Source organism: Lissotriton vulgaris, chromosome 1_1 (assembly GCF_964263255.1).
Source record: "Lissotriton vulgaris chromosome 1_1, aLisVul1.2, whole genome shotgun sequence".
NCBI lineage: Eukaryota > Metazoa > Chordata > Amphibia > Caudata > Salamandridae > Lissotriton > Lissotriton vulgaris.
The window spans coordinates 2,102,467,464-2,102,493,458 of record NC_141685.1 but is presented as its reverse complement, the minus strand read 5'-3'; the positions used below and the strand labels follow the sequence as shown (position 1 = coordinate 2,102,493,458).

The 25,995-nt window shown below is 42.8% G+C and overlaps 1 protein-coding gene across 2 annotated transcripts in view; it reads left to right on the top strand.

The window, feature by feature from the left end:
* The window catches only part of DCPH1 (damage control phosphatase 1), a 251,403-nt gene extending 227,439 nt beyond the window's left edge, over positions 1-23,964 (top strand). For both annotated transcript variants that reach the window (XM_086921320.1, XM_086921328.1), the window contains one exon: positions 21,419-23,964. In XM_086921320.1, coding sequence (XP_086777446.1) covers positions 21,419-22,189 — 771 coding nt within the window. In that variant the 3' untranslated portion in view covers positions 22,190-23,964. The remainder of the gene's footprint in view (positions 1-21,418) is intronic.
* Positions 23,965-25,995: the final 2,031 nt, after the last annotated feature.

Here is a 25,995-nt window from a genome sequence, read left to right as displayed (position 1 = left end):
AAGATATAAAACCTGATTTAGCTACTCCTTTCTAATCATGAATTAGAGCTTAAAAGTGTATTAAGGAATTCCCATGGCTAGCCTATGAGGGGAGTAGGCCTCACAGTAGTGAAACATTTATTTTGCTGTTTGTCACTACCAGGGCATGTAAACCTTAACAGTGCATGTACTACCTTTTAGTTACACATCACCCTGGCCTGGGGCTACCGAGCGCATACCTTAGCAGTCAATCACTCAGGGTCTTGTACAGTACGATTACTCACCTGACAGGGTCTCAAGGCGCTGGGGTAGAGGGTTTGCTGATCGGACTGTGTGGAGGATTTTTCAAAGAGCCAGGTCTTGAGGTCCATCCTGAATTAGGTCAGCGACGTGGATTGCCTGAGGTGGAGGGGCAGGGTGTTTCTAGGTTTCGTCAGCGAGGCTGGGTAAAAGTTCTGGTCTTTTGGATCCTCGTGCCGGAGGCACGGGCAAGTTGGGAGGATGAGAGGGGAGTTTAAGGCTGGCAATGGGGTTTAAGTGCCAAGTCTAAGTAGAGGTAAACTACACACACAGGCCCTGCAATGGCCCACTAGTGGCATTTAGGATACAGGCCCTTCGTATGTGGTATATGTTAGATTTGAGAGTCTCTAGTTGGAAGAGGTAGGTACCTTTGACCAAATAGGGACCCTTGCGTCTAGTCAGGGTAAGGGGTTATACTCCTAAAATAACCCCTGCTCACACCCTCGGTAGCTTGGCTCGAGCAGACAGGCTCATCTTAGAGGCAGTGTGTAAAGCATTTGTGAACACATACAGTAACCCAGTGACAACACTACAGATGGACACCACACAAGTTGTAGTATAAAAATAAGTATTTTTATATAGACTTAATACAAGTCCACAAACCTTATAAATAGCTTAGTTCTCTTTAGATGTAAAATGCAACACTTTAAGTTCAATGTACCTTTGGATGAGTGACGCTATACAACGAAAGTGTTGCAGGGAAGGTGATGCGTTGGTTCCTTACACGCAAGAACGGTGATGCGTCGGGGCCCTACTGATGCGTAGGGGGATGCGTCGGTTCTTGATGCGTCGGTTTCTTACTGCGCTTCGGTGGCCATGCGGCCCGCAACGCCGTGATGCGATGAAGATCCGGTTCAATGAAACCAAAATGATCTTCTCCTTGATGGGACACGATGCGTACACGGCCGTGCGGCGACTCGATGATTCTTCTGAGCCACGACAGGCCCTCCGACACGCTTCCCGGTGATGCGGCTGTGTCTGATGTGACATCGATCCTCATCTCCGAGGATGCGAGGCACTCCGGCAACGATGCGACAGCTGCAGCAGCAACACGCTTTCCCAGCGATGCGGCGACGGCTGCTGCGGTGTGACACGCTTCTCTGATGATGCGGCGGCATCGGGTGCAACGTCGATCCTCTGATCCGGCAAGGCACTACGGCAACGATGCGGCAGCGACATGCGCTTCCTGCTCCTTGAGACACGCAGTCCCTCAAAGCCCAACACAACTGCAGGCACTTCCAAAGAATTCTTGGGGAGCTGGTGGGTGAAGTCTGTTGTCTCTGAGACTAAGCTGTATCTCAAGCCCTTGGAGGATACTTCACAAGTTGAATGAGAGGAGCACAAATTCCTTTCTCCTCTCTTTGGCAGTCAGGCAACCACTGCAGGCCAATCCCTCATGCTTAGGGATAGTCTCTCCTCAGTCTGTATGGTTCCTCTCCTGAGCAAAGGTTTCTTCTTGTTTCCCAAAAGTGATCTAAAGGTCTGGGGTCTGGGTCCCTCTTTTTATACACTTTCTCTTTGTTCTCTGAAGGCAGAGAGGCCTTTGCTTGTCCAAACCAGTTCTGGTCAGTCCTGGAGTACTCTGTTTACAGGACTCCTTTCCTTTCACAGTGTAGGGCAGGGACATCAAACACACCACAGGAGTTGAAGCCAGCATTGTGGAGGGAAGGCACAGCTCTATTCAGGTCCCAGGTGCCACTCCTCCCTCCCATCTGCATGCAATCTCTCTATTCAACCCTGTGCTAACTCACCCTGTCTCCTGGAATCCCCCAGCCCCTGTCACTCGAAATACACAACCTAGCAGAGGCAGGCTTGGATGGTCAGACGAGAAAATGTCTACTTTCTAAAAGTGGTGTTTTCAAACACAGTATGTTAAAATCAACTTCACTAAAATATGTATTTTATCATTCTGAGTTCAGGTATACTAAACTCAAATTTCTACCTAGTTCCTTGAGTCACTTACTAATATAAGATGTAATAATCAAACTGCCCATTCTGGCCTATGGGGAACAGGTAGCCTTGCAAAAGGGAAAAACGAAAATGGCTGTAATTCACTATTGGGACCTGCCACACACACCAGGGCATGTCCTACCTTTTACCTACAATGCACCCTGTCTTTAGGCCTACCATAGGGCTGACTAATATGCAGAAAAGGGAAGGTTTAGGTACTGGCAAGTGGTTGCACTTGCCCAGTCAACATGACAGAACCAGACTGCACACAGGCTCTGCAATGACAAACATGAGACACACTTTTACAGGCTGCTTCTGTGGGTGGCACAACCATTGCTGCAATCCCACCAGCAGCATTTGGTTTACTAGCCCTGGGCACACTCAGTGACCTGTACTAGGGTCTGACAAGTAAATCAAACCAGCCAATCATGGAGTCACTAATCTATATATCAATTTACCATAGGAAGCACTTGCACCGTGGCACTGAACAGCGTGGCACAGTGCCCAAAGCATCTATAACCGGTAAACACACATGAGGCAACAGCAAAAAATGGAAGGGAGACCCACGCCAAGGTGCCAGGTCTAACAGTATAACACTTCACAAAGGACTGATACGCCAATTGGGTATATACCACTGTCACCATGTTTAGGGGATAAGCAATGCTTAGCAGCAGTAAAGTGCTCAAGAGTTCTAAGGCCAACAAAAAGATACAGCAAAAACAGAAGGTAAGCAGGCACCGCCTGGGGCAGACACGAGTCAAGGGAAGCCAAGCGCAGAGCTAACGGGTTTGGTCCATGAAGATCACTCCAGCAAGGCAGGAGACTCTGTTGCAACTAAAACTGGTATCGATGCGGTGGAGGTTGCTTGAACTATAGCGGGAGGAGAGCAGGCCCCACCGGAGGATGATGTGAGTAGTCAGGAGCTGAGACTCCTATTAAATCCCTCAGGGCCCTCTGATCTTACAAATATGCTGCAGTTTCAAGGACTAGCACAGCATAGAGGGGCTACGGGCTCACCTGATAGACTGTTTTTTCTCTCTGAATGAGGACTCTGACTTGCTGCTCTCAAGTGAAGGGAGCTTACTGCGCTCACTGGCCGGGCGCAGGGCTAAGAACCCTGCTGGGACCAATAAAGGGAGTTATAGTAGACAGGAACTGTTAGCCCTAAAATCGGATTGGGGATGCGACACACATAAATTAGATCCCTCAGACTGGACAGGCCCGGTGAGTTGTCAGAATTGCCACTGTATTTTCTCGTGGTCTCAGGTCTCCGCCCTTTTAACATCCCATTATACCCTAAAGGCAGGCTTAATCAATGCTAGATCTTTGCCGAAGCATGCCCAGCATATTCAGGATCTTCTAATCGATGACAACTTTGACTGTCTCTTTATCACAGAGACTTGGCTCAAACCTTGGTGTACCCCTGATTTGGTACATGCCCTACCTCCAGGGTATGGTATCCAAAGGGTTGACAGAGGAAACGAACAACGGGGGGGAGGAGTGGCCATCATATATAGAGATACACTTGGCTGTTCGGTGATAAAATTCATGATAACTTCTCCTTTGCTGGGGCATTGATTTACCGCCCACCTGGACCATGCACAGGTTTTCTGGGGAGTATTGGTGATGCGCTAAGTCCATTGATACTTAGATATTCTAATTTTACTATGTTGGGAGATATAAATATTCACCTAGAGTCCACAACGGAAGAATCTACTGCCTCCTTTAGGGAAACCATGGACGTACTGGGTCTCACAATTTGTGACACCCAAGCCACCCATGAGGCTGGACACACAATAGACTGCATTGCCACTAATTTAGATACTTTAACAACAGACCGCCCGAAACCCCAAACGTTAATACCTTTTACGTTCCCTCTGGAGACTAATAGAAAGAATAAACATGCAGAAGAACGCAACCAGGCCAGACGAGATGACTGGAAAGCTATTATGAACCACCCAGAACTAACTACAATGGCTAGAGAATGCAGACCAAAGCTAGTAGGATCTCCAAACTTAAACACCTTTAAGGCTTGGATGAATGAACTGAAAGGTATGGCTGGACAGGGAAGAAGTAAAATTAGACCCGGGAAAAAGAAGATGTCCGCCCCTTGGCTCGACCGAGAATTTAAAAACAAACAGGGGGAGCTACGAAGAGCTGAACGTAGCTGGCGGAAAAATTATCGCAGCACAGAACGTGGTAAATACAAAAAGATTAAGAGTGCGTATCACACACTAATCAAACTGGCAAAAATGAAGTATTTTACATCAGCAATAGAAATAGCTAATAGCAAACATAAAGCGATTTTTAAAATTGTGAATGATTTTAACAAACCTAAATGTCTAATGCCCTCACAAATGCTCTGTGACTCTATCGCAGACTTCTTTGAAGAAAAGGTTCAGGGAGGAAGTGGGAATTGAGGGGACTGCTCTCCAATGGTTTTGCTCTTTCCTCTCGGACCGGTTTTTTAAAGTGGCTATTCCACCTGGTCAGTCCTCTTTCCATCCACTGGGGCTGGGAGTTCCGCAGGGCTCTGCGTTGAGCCCCACTCTGTTCAACTTATATGTGAAACCGCTGGCTGCAGTCGTCAGACAATGTGGCCTAACCATGACATCGTATGCCGACGACACGCAGCTGGCGGTGACACTCAGCGGGGATCCCGAGGTGAACGCTCCCAGATTCCGTGCAGGACTCATAGCCGTGGCTAATTGGATGCGTACTAACTGCTTGCAGTTAAATGCCAAAAAAAACGAGGTCCTGATCTTAGGAAAGCAGGCGGAGCTCTGGGGAGACCAGTGGTGGCCTCCAGAATTGGGGGTGACTCCCATCCCAGCTGCCGAAGTTAAGAACTTGGGGGTTTGGCTGGATCCTACACTCTCCTTCACCAGCCATACAAAGAAGGTTGCAGCTACCTGTTATGGTATTCTGCGAGGACTGAGACCGGGCCTTAAATTCTTCGACCCCCCTACTCGGCAACTGGTTGTCCAAGCCTCCATTCTTTCCCGGCTGGACTATGGGAGTGCGTTGCTGCTCGGAGTGAATCAGGCGGAGGCTACTACTGCAAAGGGTGCAGAACGCCGCGGCGCGTGCCATCGTTGGCCTTCCTAGACAGTGCTCTGTCTCTGCAGTTTTGACCTCTCTCCATTGGCTGCCGGTCAGACAAAGAATTAAATTTAAGGCTCTTTGCCTGACATTTAAGATCTTGAAGCTTTCCTCTCCTCCTGCCCTTGCTAATCTTGTTTCCGCCTATGTTCCTACGCGGTCTCTTAGATCGGAATTTCTCCATCTGGCGGTTAAGACTCAGTTTAGACTGAGTAGGATGGGAGGGCGCTCCTTTCGAGTTCTAGCGGCAGGACTATGGAACTCTCTCCCTGTCCATATTCGAGCCTTGAACAGCCTGACTCCCTTTAGGCGTGCCATAAAAACTTTTTTGTTCCCAACTGCTGACTGATTCCCTCTTCTCTTTCCCAGTATCGATTTGTTGTGTTGTGGTACCTGATCAGGCGCCGGGACGCCCCTTGGCTGGGGCAGCTGTGCTCCTTATAAAAGCTACTAACATAACATAACATAACGTCTGACGAAGGACTTCGAGGTCCCTATACCTGGTTCAAGGAATGAGGACGACAATACAAGGCAGGAGGTAACCCAGTTTACTGCCTTTCGTACAATCAGTCTGGAGGAGACTAAGCGAGCTATCTTGGCAACAAAATCAGGATCACCATTTGACCCGTGCCCCATTGGACTCCTGCATCTCATTGCAGAAATTGTCAACCCAGCAATAAATGACATTGTCAATAATTCACTGTCTACGGCCAAAGTCCCCTCAGAGTGGAAATTTGCAGCAGTGAAACCTCTGCAAAAAAAACAGCTCCCTGACCCCACTATACTATCAAATCTACGTCCCATTTCACTACCCCCGGCACTGTGTAAAATCAGAGTCGATAGTAAATAAACAGCTTACACGCTTTCTGGAAGATAGTGAAGCATGGCACCCCAACCAAGCAGGTTTCAGGACTCAACATTCCACGGAATCAGCTCTCCTGTTCACTACTGAAACTATCCGCTCAGCCCTAGACCAAGGTAAGAAGGCCGTCCTGATATTATTAGATCTGTCGGCGGCCTTCGACACGGTCTCGCATGTTATCTTAATAGACCGGCTAATAACATCTGGCATCACAGGCATAGCCCTGGAGTGGATAAAGAACTTTCTAAGTGACAGGAGACAAGTGGTGACCCTGGGGGAATTCCGTTCCAGTGAGAAACCACTGTCGACGGGAGTACCTCAAGGTTCCAGCTTGAGTCCGACATTATTCAATGTCTACACCGCACCCCTGATAAAGTTGATATCGTCATTTGGCATAGATGTAATAGCATATGCCGACGATACACAACTTATCCTGGTAATGGATAAAGATAACCAGGTATGGGAGGAAAAACTCAAATGTTGCCTAACGGCCACTTTGATTGGATGCGGAGAAACCACCTAAAATGCAATACAGGCAAAACTGAGATCTTGCCTATAGGCCCAAAAAATGATTTCATTCCCAGACTATGGTGGCCCGAGAAGACAGAAATACCGCCTCACACCACCACCTCGGCCCGCAACCTTGGGGTACACTTTGACGGCGACCTATCCTTCAAACACCAGGCGTCGAAAGTGGCAGGCACCTGTTTTGGGGTGATAAAGGGGCTCAGGAAGTTCTTTGACTTGCTGCCCTTTGAAGCGAGGAAAACAGTTACAGTTGCATTAGTGAGATCACGCATTGATTATTGCAACAGCCTGTATGCTGGTACCAATAAGGTGGTTACCCATAAACTCCAGATGGTACAGCATGCGGCAGCAAGGCTGGTTTTAAAATGGCCAAGAAAATCCTCAGCAACCAAAGCCCTTAATGTATTACATTGGCTGCCTATAACAAAAAGGGTCCTGTACAAAGTGCTGATAATTACCTTTCGAGCTGTCCACGATCTAGGCCCTCTATACCTAAGAAAAAGATTCGTAAGATATTGTCCAACTCGAGCACTACGATCCTCAAATGCCAACCTACTGACCGTCCCAGGGTTTAGACTTAAAACCCGTGGGGGCAAATCCCTGGCGGTACTAGGTACAAACGCGTGGAATGTCCTTCCTCCACACTTAAGAGCACTGGACAAGGAATCAGAATTCCGTAAACAATTAAAAACCTGGATTTACAACCTTCAAGACATAACTGCCAGAGCACTAGTGTGATTCCGGTCCTGGTCACTCCAAGCAGTAAGACAACACTGACATCAGGTTGACCATACATGGGCGCCGAGATGCTCCTTGGAGCGATTGTAGCGCGGTATGAATGGGCAATTACATTACATTATCTGGCGAGGCAGACTCTGCAGAGAGTTAATCTGTACAGAAGGCTCCCCAGCAGAAAAGAAGGACCAAATCAAAAACGAAAATGCCTGACAGTCCCTCTAACACCGGGACTGCCAGGAAGCTCGTCTGGGACTATTCAGCTACATCACAGCTGTACCAAGATGATGATATGATGGCAGTATAAATAACCAGGCGGGGCAGAACACACCAAATAGTCCTCCTCAGCTCACCTCACTGGATCTCCTCTACACTACTCTAAAGCAAATGCAGGGAGAAGCCAGGATAGAAAGTCGGAGGGCCAAGCAGGCAACTAAAAAGATACAAAGTTCCCTGAGGAAAATGAGCAAACTGTATGAAGATATGGCAGATAGGGTTGCCCACGTGGAGGAAAGAACAGGAAGATTGGAGGATGACGTTAGCAGATAGCAAACTTTTTAACAAGCACAAGACAAAGCGGTTGAGGACGTCCACTGGAAGCTGGAGGATTTTGAGAACCGCCACCGGCGGAATGACATAAGACTGTTGGGGGTGGCAGAAGGGGTTGAAGGGCAGGACGTCAGGCTGTTTGTTGTCAATGTTCTGAAGGGCACCTTTCCCGAGAGGGCCTCTTGGAACTGGGAGAACGAGGTACAGAGAGCTCACCGGTTTCCTATGACTCAAAAGAAAAGCTATGGGGCTTCGCAAGTCGAAAGGCCTAGGGCAATCTTGGTCTATGTGGGTAATTATCTTCTTAGACAAGAAGTCATGGAGAAGGCAAAGCCCGAATCTAGGCGCAGATTTAATGGTATTTCATTCTTTGCCTGACCTGACTTCTGCCACGTTACCGTAGAAAGAAGGTGGAGGTTAAGGCAGTTGACAGCTCCTTTTCAGGGTCTTGGGTCCGAGGCTTATTTATTGTATCCCGCAAGGTTTAAGGTGATCACCAAAGGGCAAGTCAGGCTGTTTTTCAACAAGGTCAAGGCCCAACAGTATATGGCTGAAGGAACAGAAGGGGGGATGAGGTAGTGGGGCCTAAGGGTAGGCAATATTAGGGGATTTCTCTGTTTGTTGTTGCTGTTCTCTTCAGAAGTTCTTGGGGTTCATTCTTTTCCTTTTCTTTTATTACGTATCTGAAGACACAGTGTGACATGGTATGATTTAGGGACACAACGGATCTGAATAACCAAAAGGGGGGAGGCTGCGATCGCTGCGAGCCAAGCTGTCACACATTGGTCATGAGTGACCTATTTGCCTGTAAGGGAGGTGGGGGGGGTTCAGGGGGAGGGTCTCTTGGCTGGGGGGAGGGTGGGAGGAGAGGGGGCACATACAGTATAGCACAGCGTGACATCCAAGGTTCTCTGATTCACTGGTTAAAAAGTTGTGACAGGTAGTTGATGTATTCTAATGAGTGTACGGATTGCTTCGATTAATATCTGTGGGCTCAATGATCACCTTAAAAGGCAACGAGTTATAGCCGGTCTGAGATCAATGCGATTGGATCTTGTTTGTTTACAGGAGACGCATATATAGGGGACACGGGGCTATTTGATGGAACAACTAGGGTTTTCCCTGCTTGCCCATACAAAACGGGGGCTAAGACCAGGGGGGTTGCCATATTAGCTAAAAAAAACTATGTTATAGTCAAAAGAAAGATTGAAGATCAATGGGGTAGATGGGTCCTCCTCGAATGCATAATAAATGGGGAAACCTGGATCTAGAATTAGCCTTATGGCCTGAGCCGGTCATCCTGTGTGGGGATTTTAATATTAATGGGCTAGGTGGGCTGGGTACAGAAGCTGGGCATTGCTATCTTGGCCGTAAAAAAAAAAGACATGTTGTGCAATAGTGAACTTGGTTTGGAATGATTCTTTAACTGATGTGTGGGCACGTCTAAATCCTGTAGATACTGACAGTACATATTTTTCAGCCCCGCACAAGGTTTGTGTGAGATTGGATTATTTTTTTATTTCTAATTCCCTGTTGTCAAGGACCCAGATTGAGAAACTGCCGGATTATCTCAGACCACAATCCGTTGGTATTAACATTAAAACTCACAAAAATAGTCAGGCGGGTAAGTACATGGACTTTTGAAAGAGGATTGCTTAAGGATGAAAGTTATATAAAACATATGAATGACTGGATTGCAACTTTCTGGGAGATTAATAGAGGATGTACCTCTTCTGGGGTCTCTTGTGATGCATTTAAGGCAGGCATTCGTGGGGAGACGTTGAGCTTTAGCCTATATAAGAAAAAACAGGAAGAATTAAGATCAAAGAAATGTATTAAAGCTGTGGCTGATGCAGAGGAGGAGTTGAATGTAGCAATTCTTCAAAGGAACCCTCTAGATCAAGCGCTCCTCAAAGTCGTAGCTACAAAAGCAGAGGCAATTGAGAGCATTGCCAGTAAGGCGGCAGCTAACTTTTTAATTAAGAAAGAGCAATGTCACGAACTAAGTGAGCAGGTGGGGCACACTCTGGCGATACGCACAAGGCAGAAGGCAGCCTCAGGGGAAGTAAGGGAAATTTCAGACGGCAGAGGAGCCACAGTAACGGATTCTGGAGAGATCTGTGAGGTTTTTAGACAGTTTTACGCAAGATTATATAGCGAGGATGTGCTAATGGACTTAACAGTCATTCTGGAGTATCTCAGGGATATATCAGCTCCTTGACTCTCTGAGGAGGATAGGGCGGTACTCTAAGTACCTTTGACCCTTGATGAGATTACTACAGCATTAAATAGCCTTCCAGCGGCAGGTCCCGACCAGATCCCTATCGAGTTCTACAGGGTCTTTTATGAGGTTGTTCACTTGGACTTGGTGGATACGATGCTGCAGGCACAAGGTGGAGTCTCCATACCAAACTCGTGGGCAGGAGCAGATATAGTGATAATATTGAAAAAGGGTAAAAGGCCTTTAGAGCCAGGGTCTTACAGACCTATAACCCTTATGAATGCAGACGCAAAAATCTTTTCTAAAGCAATGGCTCTTAGACTTTGATGCAGTGGAAGTCTCAGGGGACCCTGTGGCTGTCTTGTTGCTGGATGCGAAAAAGCATTCGATAGGGTATCCTGGGACTATCTCTGGATGGTCATGAGGCGGAGGTATTGGGAGGGGTACATTAGAGCAATCCAGGCTCTCTATAGAGCTCCCACAGCCCGACTCAGAATCAATAGAGGTTATACTGCGTCTCTTCAGATTAAGCGGGGGACCCGTAAAGGGTGTCCATGCTCGCCACTTCTTTTCGCATTGTACATTGACCCATTGATCAGTAAACTGGAATCGAATGACAGGATTCCGCCACTGAAAGTTCAAGGTCGAGATTTTAAAACTTTGGTATACGCAGACAGCGTAGCTATTGTAACTCCAATGCCTGCCAGCGCTATAGTAGAGGTGGAATCAGAAACTCAGGCATTCGGGCAGGCTTCAGGCTGTGCGCTTAATGGGGCTAAAACCTAGATAATTAAGAACAGCAGGGCAGTTTGTAATGATGTGCGAGTGATCGATTCTGCCGTATATTTGGGGATCAGTATCTCGGCAGATCTTGATAATTCTGTGGATAGGAATATTGAGCCTGTGATTGCTAAAGTTAAAAGAGATCTTGATAGGATGCATAACCTCCAGCTGTCGTTAGTTGGGTGCACGAACGTGGTAAAAATTATTATTTTACTCGAGTTCCTTTATTTATTCAGGGCAATTCCACTTTCTTTTTAGGCCAAATGGTTTTTGGCGTTGGAACATTTAATTAATAGATTTATATGGGCACACGGTAAAACGAAGAGGGCGCTCAGCTATGCGACTATTCCTAGGGATAGGGGTGGCTGGGCGGTTCCGGATTTTAAAATCTATTATTGGGCAGCAGCCCTCCAGTATATGCAGGGGTCGCTAGGTGGGGCGGTGGTGGATCCAAAGGTTAAATCTGCGTCTACTGATATATATGTGATACTCATTGGCAAGGAGGCGGAAAACTGCTTTAAGTACACTGATCCCAGTTACTTAAAAAGAACGTGGTTTAAAACGCTGCTGGCAGCCTATAAGATATGGGCATCCTTCTGTAAGAAATGTGGACTTGGTAGGTTCAACGCATATACCCATATGGTCAGGAATGTTTCCCTGCCAGGGGAAATATTCGTGGACTCGGTCATGGCTGAATGGGGTAGGCTGGGAATTCAGAAACTAGGTGACTTGATGGGGACTAACTGGGTTCTCCAGTTCTCGGAATTGCAGGCTGGTTATGGTATTCACAGAAGCTTTTTTAAATATTTACAAGTTCAGAGTTTCTTCGCCAATAAGCGGGGAGGAACTGCCGGGTTTAGTAAAAATAAGATTTTGGATGTCATAGAGGGCGGGGCTGATAGCACTATCCGTAGGTTTTACTCAGAGCTCTCTGCAATTAAGGGTGATGACCTGGGAAAATATGGTTGTAAATGGGCAGAGAAACTAGGGATAGATCAGGATTGTTTTCAAGATTCACTGGAATTGGGAAGGACTATTCTTTGTTCTGCAGGGCTACAGGCCCAGCAGTATAAGACGATATATTCCCTGTATTACACACCCGCAAGGATAGCTCAGTGGGGGGGAACCGTAGGTATTAGTTGCCCATGGTGTGATAGTTTACAGGCAGATATAATCCATATTTTCGCCTCCTGCCCTTAGTTACACACACTGCATAGAGCCATTGAAACCTTCTTGGATAGAATCTTGGGGATTAAGATCTCCCTTACGCCGACTTGGATTATACTTGGGATACGCAGTGAGCCCGAACACTGCCCCTCACTTTATTTTCTATTTATGGTTATGTTGGTTCTGCAAAAGTGTATCGCGAAAGCGTGGCTAGATAAAGTACCTCCAACACTGCATCAGTGGTTAGCTAAGCTGCTCTCTGTGTATAATCTCGAGAAGGGAATCTACGCAAGGAAGTGTAAAAAGGGTAGATCTCTTGAGAATCAAATATAGGAACCCATCCTGAACTGGAAGGAGAATTTATAACGGGTTGTTTTTCCTTTTTTTTTTTCTCTCTTCCCTTTTCCCTGCTTCTTTATTTCCTTTTTAATCTTATTGTCATATAAATTGTAACCTTTATGCTACGTGTGTATATACCAGATGGGTGATTGTTTGTGTATTTCAAGGTATGGAAATTGGATTCTTGCTGTGCTGTAACATAAAATCCAATAAAAAATATTTTTTTGTAAAAATGAACCAACCTAAAGATTAGTGGTGCTCTATTGAAAGAAACAATTGAATAAAAATGTTGAAAAGACCCTGGAACCTCACAATCTACAGCCAGAATTATTTAAGAGTCTAGAGGGGTAGGCAGGCGTGTAGAACCCAGTAGGTACTTATTTTATGAAATCAGACAAGTGGGCAGACTTTGATTTGCCTGGTTTGTGTACCAACACTGTACCTGCTGTCCTCAAGTCTAGCAGGGGGAAGACTGTGCCTTGTACAGTCTCATCGCATTGCTGAACATTCACACTCGCCACAGTTGGCCTTAGCACAGAGCATTTGGCAGAGTTCATCTATCGGCGGAGTACCTATTGGGTGTGGACCATGACTATGTGGACTTACTCAGCAGGATGCAGCAAAATCCTCCGCCCAAATGTGGTGTTGTTCCTATATTCCCAATAGGCTCTGCGCATTGGAATAATATACACTATAGATTTGACATAGGACTGAGGTCAGTACGTCTCTATCGAGTATACTAAACTTAATTGTGAGTGCTAGCTAGCTCAGAGGTCACTAGAAACTTTCTCGAATACACAAGAAGGGATTAGTTTCTGACAACCGAATAAACATGCCAACTCTGTTTCCCAAGAATGAAACGTATCTTCAGAGTCGTGGAAACAATAGATAACTATTTTACTCAGTCAATCGTGCATGCTTCATTTCTACAGAGTTGCAGAGAAAAATAGAGAGAAGGGCGTTTCAATAAAAGGTGTTTATTGAACAGTCTTCTTTCTCATGCAAGAGATGTCAACTGCTACAATCGTTAAACAGAATGCAAAGTATATTGCGTACAGCGTAAACAGTAGTATAAAATTATACAGTAATAGCATGGTCTGTTGCTATGACATGTAAGAATACATACATAAATAACACAGGCTAAAATACTCAACTGGTGCTTCTAAAATACGCCTACCCCAATGTACCTAACCTAGGTCTAGTACGCGGGAAGAAGTAAGTGTGGTCTTTAGCATAGGTTTAGTTTTTGCCAAGAATTTCCAAAGGTTTCTCTAGGTTCTAATCAGGTCCATACCTTGGAATGAGAGAGGTTGGTATCTCTTTCACAGACTCTATTTCCCAACACCCCGCAATGGGAGCCAGAAACACTGGAGCTGGATTCTCGGCAGAGGAGGACAGCTTTTTGTCAGTGCATCAGCTGGAGAGTCTGCTTCCTTCGGCACTTGCTGTAGCGAGCTGCGTCGGGCAAGTAGGTAGTCGAACTGCACCGAACCACATCATGCTTTGCCATAGCAAGTGAAGGTATATTTATACCTTGCAGGTGTTTAGGAATGCCAGCTTTGATGTAAAGTTGGGCATATGAATGTCATGGATGAACCCCCTAAGGAATAGTTGTTCATGCATAATAATGGGTTTCTTGGAGAAATCAATATCCAGGCTAGGCGAAGTCCCTTCTGCTTAAGAGTCTGGTTTTCCAAGAAATCGTTGTGACGTAGATGAACGGATGGAAGTAGCTATGCCTGTATTTGGGTAGCATGGGCGATGCCGAAATAAGGCCTTGATTTCTGTGCTTATATAAGCACAATGTGAATTGTACCTATATAAGGGCATGAATCGGGAAAATGCATACGGAATCTAAATCGCCACACAACACAAAGTCCTGCTCCCTTATGTCCGTCGTTGGGGTGTCCCAATGTAGACAGCCACTACTGAAAATGCAAAATTCCCAAGCTTTGCCTCCAGGTTTTCACACCCACACTACATGGGCAATGTACTATGGATTAACTGGCCAAGGATGTCTGCCTACGCTTTTCCACGTCTCCTGCTTATCCCATTTGTGGTTGAGAAGCTTCAGCAAATATCCTTCACTCTCATGTTAGTGACTCATACCTGGGCCAGACAACCCTAGTTCACCACCATTTTTGACTTGTCCCTAGTACCCCACAAAAGTCTGCCCAACTGGCCAGACCCTCTCATGCAGACCGGACACAATCAGAAAGGCAAATACTGTGATTTGACTCTTATGGTCCTAGAATTCAGATAGCACAACCTAAGCCTGGAACGCATGATCAAGGAGGCACATAGACCTACAATGTGAGCCTGCTATACTGCTAAATGGAAGAGGTTGGTGTAGCACTGTCTCCCCGGCCAATTCAACCCTCTCAACGCTGCAGTTCAGGACATTTTCTGGTATCTGCTTCATCTACATAAGTCAAGCCCCGCTAATAACTTCCATCAGACTTCAGTTAGCCGCAGTTGTAGATTACTTTCAGGAAAGGGAACACACTTCACGCTTTAGGGTACCAGTAATATTAATTCCACCCAGGGTTCCACCCGCTCCAATGTGGAGCTTCAACATTGTTCTCTCAAGCTTATGGGCACTTTTTTTAACCGATTTACTCTTTCTTTTTATAATTCCTTACCCGGAAGATGGTCTTCCCAGTGGCCATCACTCTCCTCAGGTGTGTGAGTGAGCTTCAGGCTCTAACCATGGAGTAATCTTTCTTCCAGATGTACAATGATAGGGTTAACAAATCCCACATTTCTCCCCAAGGTGGTCTCTTCTTTTCACCTCACTCAAACTATTGAACTTCCAGTGTGCTTTCCACATTCAGACTCAGTGGCAGAGGGGGCCTTGTACACTCTAGATGTCAAAAGTGTTCTCATGTATTTGTTTCTTTCTCCAAACCACACATGGGCTGTGCTTTCTCCAAAAGGGGAATAGCATGATTTGAGTATTGAGTAGAGGTAAAAATGTGCCATATCCTTGACAATCTCTAATTATTCCAGGTGTTGTTTTATATAGAGTAACCACTATCCTTAATTAGATGTCTGATAATTAGGTGTCCCAGAACCCATTTATATTTATATTCATAATGCAATGTCTCCACGGTTTTCCCCTAAACAGACCCGGACCAGAGTGAATGTATTTGTAAATGTTATATTATACTTTATTGAGAGTGCAACAGGTTGTCTGTTGTTATCATCTTAGTAATTCAAGGCATAGGTTCTCTACTGGCCCAACATAATAACATACACTCATTGCATCCCTTCCTCACTAACACTCTGGTCCTCTCCTCACTCTAGTCTTCCTTCACACAGACCTGCTAGAGTCTTCCCCACAGTATTAAGTCTGTATTTATATATTACAAATTGTAATAACCTTTGTAGTGCCTATTACTATTATTTGGGCAACAATATATCGCCTGTACTTCATAAACTAAGGGTATGTACATCACTTTCTAGTACGTGATTCACTCCCAGTATGAAACACCTACACTGCTGGGTGAATTGGGTGTTTAGTACAGCATCCTACTCCATTAAAATTGTATCTTGGAATATAGCTGGCTGTTGGAATAACCACGGAAAAATCCTGAATTTGGATGTGTGAAGTCCTGTGGTAATCGGTTTGCTAGTAATGTGGGTTCCTGTAGCTTTTGAGGTAAACATTTCTTTGTGATTAGCTGTCCTACTATTAAGCTAGATAGACCATGCTAATGATGGTATAGCCTCACCATTGTCCACAAACTTCACTTGGACATATCCGGTATATTATCCTCAATCAAATCTATTATATTGTATGGTACTCCCAGAGCAGAATTTGGGCCAGTACTCTGCTTTCCTTTTATTTTGGTTAATCTTAATATTTTACCAACTCAAAAAAATACTAATTTGATAAATGGGTTCTTTGATAAATTGGTTCTTTCATTACATTAATATGATTATGTATATGTAAAGTAGGAATTTCTAAGGTCATGATTAAGGAAGACTTTAATGCTACTGTCTCTAACCAGCTTTTTTTTGCAGACAAAGAATAGGAAAAGGCTGTTAAAACGCAAGCCTCCGTATACCCTCTCTGCTCAAGGACAAATAAAAGATGTTCTTTGCTCCTGGAGGCATGCAGGGAACATGATTTAATTTTGTCCTCAATGGGAAATTACACAGTGATAGGTCAGTTCATTTCACTCGTACTACGGAAAAATAAACTACGATAATTGATTATTTTTTTGCTTATGATTTTCCCTTATTTATCGGACTTATAGCATATAAATAATATTTGGAGTGACCACAATATTCTCCTTCTTCCCATCAATGGGAACCCTAATGATGTACATTAATGACAGATCCCTGATGGTGATGATGCATCATTTATAATAATAATAATAATAAAGTAGTTTATAGAGCGCATGGTGACGCCATCCCGGCGTGTCCCCGCGCTATGGAGAGAGAGGTAGCTGGCTCACCTCAAAGGAGACATTTGGTCAGACGCCCATGCTTTAAGAGTTATACAGGTGAGTTTTTAAAAGACCTCTGAACTTGATCTCAGATTTTTCCAGTCTGATGCAAGGTGGGAGTTTGTTCCAATTTAGGGCTGCCAAGACTCTGAAGGATTTGCCCCCAAGTTTGGCGCTTCTTACACGGGGAACCGTCAGCTGGCCCATGCCTACAGAGCGAATGGCTCTTGTTGGCTCCTATCTTTGTATTAGGTCATGGAGATAGTGGGGAGAATTCTGCCATAATATCCGGTGACATATGAGGAGAGCTTTGTACATATTGAATATCAGGTAAGCCTGAGTAGCAATACTCAGTCTGATTAATCTCGGGCACATCACGTTTTTGATTAACCCAGCACTATAGATGATGATGACTATTCGGCACCAGCATTCAATCACGATCACCCTATTAGTATAATATGACTGAAAGATCTAAAGATAACGAGGTAATTTGATACGATCGACAGTACGTGTGACTTTATGAACTATGGGGCACCTTTTTGTCTCTAAAAAGACAAACTTCACCCTTTACATGGGAGACATCTTTTTCCCATCTCCTTTTCCTAGCAAGCACTTCTCACTTGCATGATATGTATACAAATAATCAGTAATTCTAGCAACATGTACAAGAAATGTGACCACTATACAGTGTATCTTGAAACTACAACATATGTTTGTATTGCATTTTCTTTCCCAGCCCAGATGAAGTCGTGGGTACCTGCCCATTCGACGAAACACGTGTTGGCTGGACTTGGAAAAAGCCTTATGGATTAAACAAACCATATATAATATCTTGATCTGTATTTACTTTGTGAAGTTAAATTGTGACAGTGTGTGTAAATATTTAAAGTTGGTGTGATAGGATTAACTATACAATTGGGATCTGTTGATCATTTGTGGGCAAGGATGATGACCCATACCTAGGCACCCAACAGCGGATAATTAGTGACCTAAGTCTTGCCTATATTTGTAAGCGCCAATACCAACCAGAACCTTCATCCCCCTATCTTCTCTAGCTTTGTACATAACTCTCTTTTTTACTGGCAACCAGTGTAGGGCCGCCAGAGCAGTTTTAGATGCAGCTCTTTTCGGAAGTCTCAGCACTAAGCGAGCTGCCGAGTTTCGAAGGACTTGTAAGCGTCCCAAACTTTTTTCCGTAGCGCCCAAGAATAAGACATTCCCATAGTCTAAACGGGACGTCACAAGTGCCTGTGTTAGAGTGCGTCTGGCTTCAAGGGGGAGTAGATCCAGTGTTTGATTGAGTGTTTTAAGCACCCCAAAGCACTTGCCCACTAGGCGACGAATGTGGCCCTCGTAGGAGAGAGTGGGGTTCACCCATATCCATAGCTTTGCGAATCGGAATATTTTATGTACTTAAAAAGTTAAGCAGTGACTATCAGTAGAATTAAGGAGAATTACTGAAAACCTTCCCCATCAGGTTGGTTACCTTCAGACGTATTTGAAGAGCATATGGGAACATTTGTGAGGGTGACCCTGAATTTGTAGGTAGCCCATGCAAAAAATCGATGAGGCAATCTAATACTTTTAATACATTGTTTGTTTTTAATAAGCTTAATATTCACTTGAAAAGAAGGCAATTCACTTTTTATTTTGAGAAACGTATTAAGTGGATCTCTCGTTTGAAAAGAAGAACTAGATAGGTTAGAATCCAAAAAAGATGCATCTCTGACTATATCTGGGTAAAAATACCAAAAGCCGTAAAATGTAAAAATCTAAAAACTTTTTGGAAAATGTATAGGGGAAAATAGTGTCTCTTTTTCTAAACCCAAGATGAGTAATATTACGAGCATGAAATGGCAAGAATACATAACCTCTCTCTAAGCTTTGCATACACAGACACCCAGCAACAGTGTTCCTAAATGAGATATCAGTTGGGAGATGATCTCCCATTTTTCCTCCTAATAGACAGGAGGTGTTGCACTATCAGAAGGCTGCTAGCAATACCGGGGCAAACAGTGCAGACCAACCACCAATCACTATTATAAAATTGGATTTGGACCCATGGGCCTCTTACTTAAAGGTGCTTTTTGTACTGGGGTGGTCCCTAGTTCATGAAGGGGTAGTGGTATCTTGCTGGTGAAAGAAATAAATATTCTTCTGTTGTAGCAGGCAGGGTTTATAGCTGGTCGCTTGACTCTTGATACTAGAACTGTAATTTATCTTATAATGGAGAAATATGTGCAAGGGAAGGAGATGCTGGTCTGTGCGGCCTATATTGGTTTTCTCAACTGCTTTTGATCGCGTAGACAGGCAGATCCCTTGGAGAAAGTTGAAACTTTTGAAACTTATCATCGCTCTTCACTCCGCTACCTGGTGTCATGTTATGTTAGGAGGTAGGTGGGTTTCCTGTTTGCGTCCCTTCGTTTTTTTTTACTATATATGACTGGTCTGCCCAAGGTGTTGAGTAAAATTGTTTGGGATGCCGCAAAAATAGGCTCCTATCATTTGCGGACAATATTGCCTTGCTTGAGCTGACTTCCAAAGGCTTCCAGGAACGTCTTGATATTCTGTCATCTTATTCAGATGATAAGTTTCCAAAGGGATGTCTGATCAATACAAAGTATAAGTGGTTTTACAATAATTCTACCATAGAAATACTCTTTTCTCTGAAGAATTATGTTGGCAAATTTGGCTGACAGTGAACATATTGCATTTATATCAATTAAGGCGTATGCTCATGGAAAGGCACTTTATGGAGCAATAGGTCACAGTTACTCTACTCATCTTTTAACAGACTATAAAATGAACATTCCGCCAACACTTGTATATGCTAATGAGTAAATAAATATTAATCAATGACACTTTATGCATACGTTGGAGGGGAAGATTCTTCTCACTATTTAGCACTTTAAATTCTATGGTTTCAATAGAAGCCCTAAGGCTAAAATTAGGATTGGTGAGCCCTTTCATAAGAGGACTAGCTGCTATTTTACAATGGTGGCATTGTAAATTACACGCCAAAGAAAATTCTTTAAGGAGTATCATAGCTGCGGAATGTCTTGTTTCTACTACAAAGTAGTAACTGTTTCGCTAACATTTTATCTGCACTTCAGGACTTTTCTTTAGGACTGATATTCAGAATATGAGCTATGTTCATTTTAAAAATGATCTAAAGCATACCATGAAAAAACTGCTCCATGGAGAATTATATAGATATATGTACAGTGAAATCCTGTTTCCATCTGTTATTCAAACATGTCACGCAGCAGTTCCCCAAGTGTATTTAAAATTTGAACCTGGAACACATTGTGCGAAGGTGAATAATGGTATGTAGGCTAAGATGTTTTCTTTTAGCAACTGTGACAGGTGCATGACAGAATGTAGTCTGGGAGGAAAGCATGTGCACCATATGGTAAAATAATGTTGAGACTATCAAACATGTTATATTTGTCTGCCCTGTTTTAAAATTTTGCCAAGTGATTTTTAAAACCACTTTTTAAAAAACATGATATTACAACAGCTAAGGCTGCAATGGAAAAGATGAATTCCCCAGTGAAAGTGTTGTAAAAAATTACATTTTTAGCTTGTTTTTAAAGTTGTATTGTGTTATAATGTTGTATATTGTAGATTCATTGTAATATCTAAATATCTAATAAAACCTTGAAGTGCGCAGTATGGTTGTACTCAGTTGGTAGCCCAGTTACTGGATCACCAATATAATCTCCGTTTATTTACAGTAACATTTTGTTATATCAAGTGAATGCTTAAAAGTACATTTTCCAATGTCTTTTTTTTATTGGCTTCCTCAAAAACAAAAGTAAGGAGAGCAATGGTATGACAAAAAATGGCTTGACCCAAAATCATTGTATATCTCAAACTCTTCCAAAATCATAATTCTAGTTTAACAAATGCAATTTTCTAATCAGAGCTCTCCTGTGAATAAAAAGCTGCCGTTAACAGAGGACATTCATAAACTAGGTTGTGAATATTCAAATATTTGACAGACTGGAACACTGATATGTGCAGCGTTCGGGCTATTCCAAAAAATGACATTATCAGTGGCTTGGAGTCATACCTCTGACATAAAATGAGCCATGCTCTTAAACAGAAAGGACTTTATTGGAGCTCTGATATGAGAAAGTTGGTATAAGTTATTACTTCACTGCATGGCATCAAATGGGCGAAGTGGATTTTTTACGGTAGATTTATAAATTATTCTGTCCCATGGGCAAGTAGATATTTTGTAAAATTCCACGCCCCTGAGTAGAGGTTACTCTCATGTTGTACAGTGACTTCAATAGTTAATTGATGTTGTAATTTAAATGCGTGGGAAGTAGTCTGGTATTTACAGCACCTTCCTTCTTAGAGTAATTGCCAAGTAATATGATTAGTATACCACTCCATCCCAGCATTGCTAGTGACAATTACATTTTTGTTTTCTTTCAACAGGTGTCTTTGTGGGGGAATAAGTGTGACCTTTCCATATCAGCAGGTCAGGAGAATTCTCAAAAACTCTGTCTTCTGGGTGCCCTGGAGGGCTTTTTACCACTCATTTTGGTCAATGACATGGAATATATCTGGTCTGTAACTTCAGGCTTCAAAAATGCCAGAAAGAATGAGGACTCTTCGACTAGAGTAGACATTGTCCTTGATAATGCTGGATTTGAACTAGTTACTGATCTAACATTGGCTGATTTCCTGTTGTCCTCAAAGCTGGCTACTGAAGTCCACTTCCATGTGAAGAGTATACCATGGTTTGTTTCAGATACTACAAAGCAAGATTTTAACTGGACAGTTAAACAACTACAAGCAGCAAATCACATCTGGATGTCCAAGTGTGGCATAAAGTGGGAGAGCAATATGAAGACAAATGCTTGGGTTGTTCATGAACACCTGTTTTGGTCTCTTCCACATGAGTTTTGTGACATGGCTGAGGTTGCTCCTGACTTGTATACTGAGCTCCAAAAATCAAATTTAATCTTCTTTAAAGGTGATCTGAATTATCGAAAACTCACAGGGGATAGAAAATGGGACTTTACTGTTCCATTTTCCCAAGCATTAAATGTATTTCAACCCGCAAATCTGTGCAGTGTAAGAACACTTAAATCAGATGTCCAGGTTGGACTGAAACCTGGGCAGGGAGATCAACTTTCAGCTTCTGAGCCTGATTGGTTAATCAGTGGGACATTTGGAGTCATCCAATTCAATGCTTCTGTGTGAAATGACCAGAAAAGTATTAGAATTACAAAGATGACATTAAGAGTCATATGTATGAACACATTTACCCATAGAGACAGAATGGGTAAAACCCTTTGATACATGCGGCCCAGTATCTTTAATTGCTCCATAGAAATCAACAGAATTTTCGCTATGACTCCCAGCAGAAACTCTCCAGGTCATTGTTGGCACTTTTGGTCCAATTTTTGCTAATTATAAATGCACCTAGTGGAATCGGCGATTAGACTAAATTCTACCTTGGAGTGTAGGAGTTGTTAGCAGCTATGGTCATATAGGGCTATTACTGAAGTAGCGCATAAGTGACACAGAAAAATGTACTTTCGTTCCTCAACCCAGAAAAGGTAACAGAATGGAGATTCCAAATTGTTTGGGCGATTTTTGTTTAATTCTCAGAAACTACTGCTTTAAAAGATTTGTATTCATATACACTGCTTGTTACAGAATATAGTTTGTGCCAAACTTCCATGTCTTTTTTTTCCTAGTCTGTTTGCACATAGAACTTTTTGTGCTGCGGTATTTTACTGCACAGGTGCCAGGAAAAATGCACTTTCCAAAGATCCCAGTCTCTTAAGTACCCAAGAGGAAACACTGTTTTATTTTCATTATTGCTTTATTCAACCCTTGGTACAATCTGCCAGTGCTTTTTGTGCAGCTATTTATTGGTTGCCAATCTATTATTTGTTCATCGGAAATTGATATAGTTGTTTTTCGGAATCCTTTGCCAAATTTGATTATATGTGATACTTCTAAAAGACTTCCAACAATATCATACTGTGTTGTACTTAATTTTCATTGTATAAAGGATATAATTTTAATCTTAAAAACATCAGTATCTTGTGGCAGGAAATATGAACTATTATCATCGCATTTGGTGCAGTATATGTTTTGATTGTTTCAGGTTCGTTGTTATAACTTCATGATTATGAAGTTTAAACCCCAATACTTAATTTAAAGAAATCCATATTATAGAGTCATCGTTGTTCAAGTGTATTATTTCCATGTCCTTTTCTTTACCCTAGAAAGTTTTTCATGGGTCCGATCAAAAGCAAAGTATGCAAAAAAAATCTTAAATTTAGTAATAGCTGCTATAAGCTCCATATAGTCCTTATTTTATATAGGCGACTTACAGAACACACCAACATGTTTTGAAGCACTGGATAAAGAAAATAATAATAGTATTTAAAACATATTGAGGTTGCAGTAACACAAGCAGTAAAAGTAGTTCTTCGTGTATGAATGATTAAGAGAAAAGGGGTTAGTCCAATTCAACTGTTTAGCCTTTCAGTGTGTTGTCAATAATCTGTATCCTTTGCATTGCTCGGTGTTCTCAAATGCAGGCAATCACTGCAGCATGGATCTTAAATTGGTTTTCTGATATGAATGTGTATTTCCTGTATTTCTATTGTAACAACAATACGATATAACATGTGTCAAATATTGAAACGCATTAGAATGAGCCAATTAACATGCTAGATAAATAGTTAAGGAGTGGGATACACAGACATTAGGGCAGGTTTTAACTGTCCCATTTATTGCCGAAGAAAACCCATCTCCAAAGTTACAATTTTACAACTTTTGTAACATAAAACCTTTGAAAAAAAATATTTCATGTGGTTATTCAAACACTTTTTAGTACACATTTGAATTCCTTTATTTTGATGTTGTTCTGGCCGTTGTTACATGCACTGCTGTACATTTTTTTTCGAGCCAGTAAGTATGCAATAAACAGGTGCTATTTCCTGAATAATATGCCAACCCTATTTGATAGTATTCTGCTTTTTTCCTTATAATGTGGTCAACAGTTGTATTGTGGTTGGAAATAAGGCCGGAAGATACTTAAATACCTGGACTCTTTCTAAAAAAAAGACTAGCGTTAATTCTGCAATCATTTACCTCCATCCACTGGAACCAATAATGCTGACCTTTAGAGGAAGTTTTTCTGCATACGATCTGTTCCCTCTGCGCTGATCTGACAGCTTTCAAATTTTCCTTTGTTGGCTCAGCTGGCAGCTGAAAAAATAAAACAATCATAAAATATTATTTTATTTTTCAGCTGCTGACTCTGAACCAGAAGGGAGACGCACCTCCACTATTGCAGAAGAGCCGTTGCTGAACTGAACAAATCCAACAGAGGAAGATGTGCCAGATGTCTTAAGATGCCAGAGAGCCTCACAAGGACTGCAGGAATAAGAATGGAGGAGTACCGCATCCCTGCTCACTGGAATCCCATGAAGAGTGCACCACAAATAAGGTTACATTCTGCGATATTCTAACCCGAAGGAGAAGCCTGAGGTATACAACTGAAGGCACATTTTCCCTCCACCAGGAGAGCAAGCAAATCTCGACGCCATAGTTCGAGGACGAGCCTAGGGCCCGAGATGTGCTGAGGAAGGTGTGGAAGTGAGGGTTAGAGCCAAATTAACCCAGGTGAATTGAAGACGAGTCCCCTTTTTTAGGAGATAGAAATAAGTTTAAGACTTGTGAAAAGAAGAAATTGGCTTCATTTTTATTTGATCAGTCATGGCAACGTTCTTTAAAGACAGTCACAATATAAAGTCAATTGAGACAAGAGGTCACAAACAGAAACAGTAACCGAAAACCAGTTGTTTTATAGAAAGAAAAGATATAGATTTTATTTTTTAACTCCAGAGATCAGAAGTTTTTTTCACTATTATTTTTTCGTTACTTTTTAATTTTTTTCTCAGTACTAGGTTCTTGTGTTTTTTTTGAGGGAGTAGTTCCTGGTGGAGGATTTTATACTATAGCTGTCAGAACTTGCTTGAGATTATATTCAGAAGCTTGTGTTTCTGTGGAATTGCACAGAATCTATTGGAAGATATAAAGGTATAGAAGAATTTTTTTTTTAGAGAAATGGATGTATGACGTTATAACGCATACCATTACAACTACCTACCATTACAACGCGACCATTACAACGCATACCATTACAACGCATAGCGCTTAGAGGTGCTGGATAGTGGTAAGTATAATTTACTATTCCAACTCCAGTCCCCGTGGACACTAGGGAAGGTGTTGGATAGTAAATTAAACTTATTCCCTATCCTAGAGCGCCCCCCAGCGCAATGCGTTGTAATGGTATGCGTTGTAAAAGTTGCGTTGTAATGGTAGGTAGTTGTAAAAGTTGCGTTGTAACAGGTGTATACCCAGAGAAATGCTTGATTCTGATCTCTTATTTCCTAACCAACAAGACTCTTACCAAAGCGGCCTTTACTAGTCATTATTCTCCTTCTACTGCTGAAGGAAAGTGACGGGAATAGTATGTTTTCTGTCTTCAGATAGGCAAATAAACAAGACAAGGAAGGGGAACCAAGTTATTGATAACACTACCTACACTAGAGATGTGGGTGGCAGGGAGGCTCCCCGGGCATCATTATAGTTAGAAACAGGAGCAAGGATCGAAGAGATATCAATAGAGCACATTAAGGCTATAAGAATTCTCAGTTATTGTGTGGCAGCAAGGAGTGTGTTGTTTTTGAGAAAGTCTTGCAAATTTACAGACGGAGTCAGCTACATTTCAGAGATAGAGATACAAGACTCAAGAATTTTAGACATGGAGTGGAAGATTCACAGAGCTGGTCCCGCTGAAGAACTTGCGGGTAATTGGACCAAAGAAGTAGTGGCGAACCCAAACAGGAAGCTATGCTTTGGAAGAGCTATTTTAGGAGTTAGTAGGCCTTGACCAGGAAATCCACTGATGAAAGTGAATATAAATCTTCTAAACTAGAGAGACAGGGTCTACATTTCTACAGCAATAAATAACAGCCTTT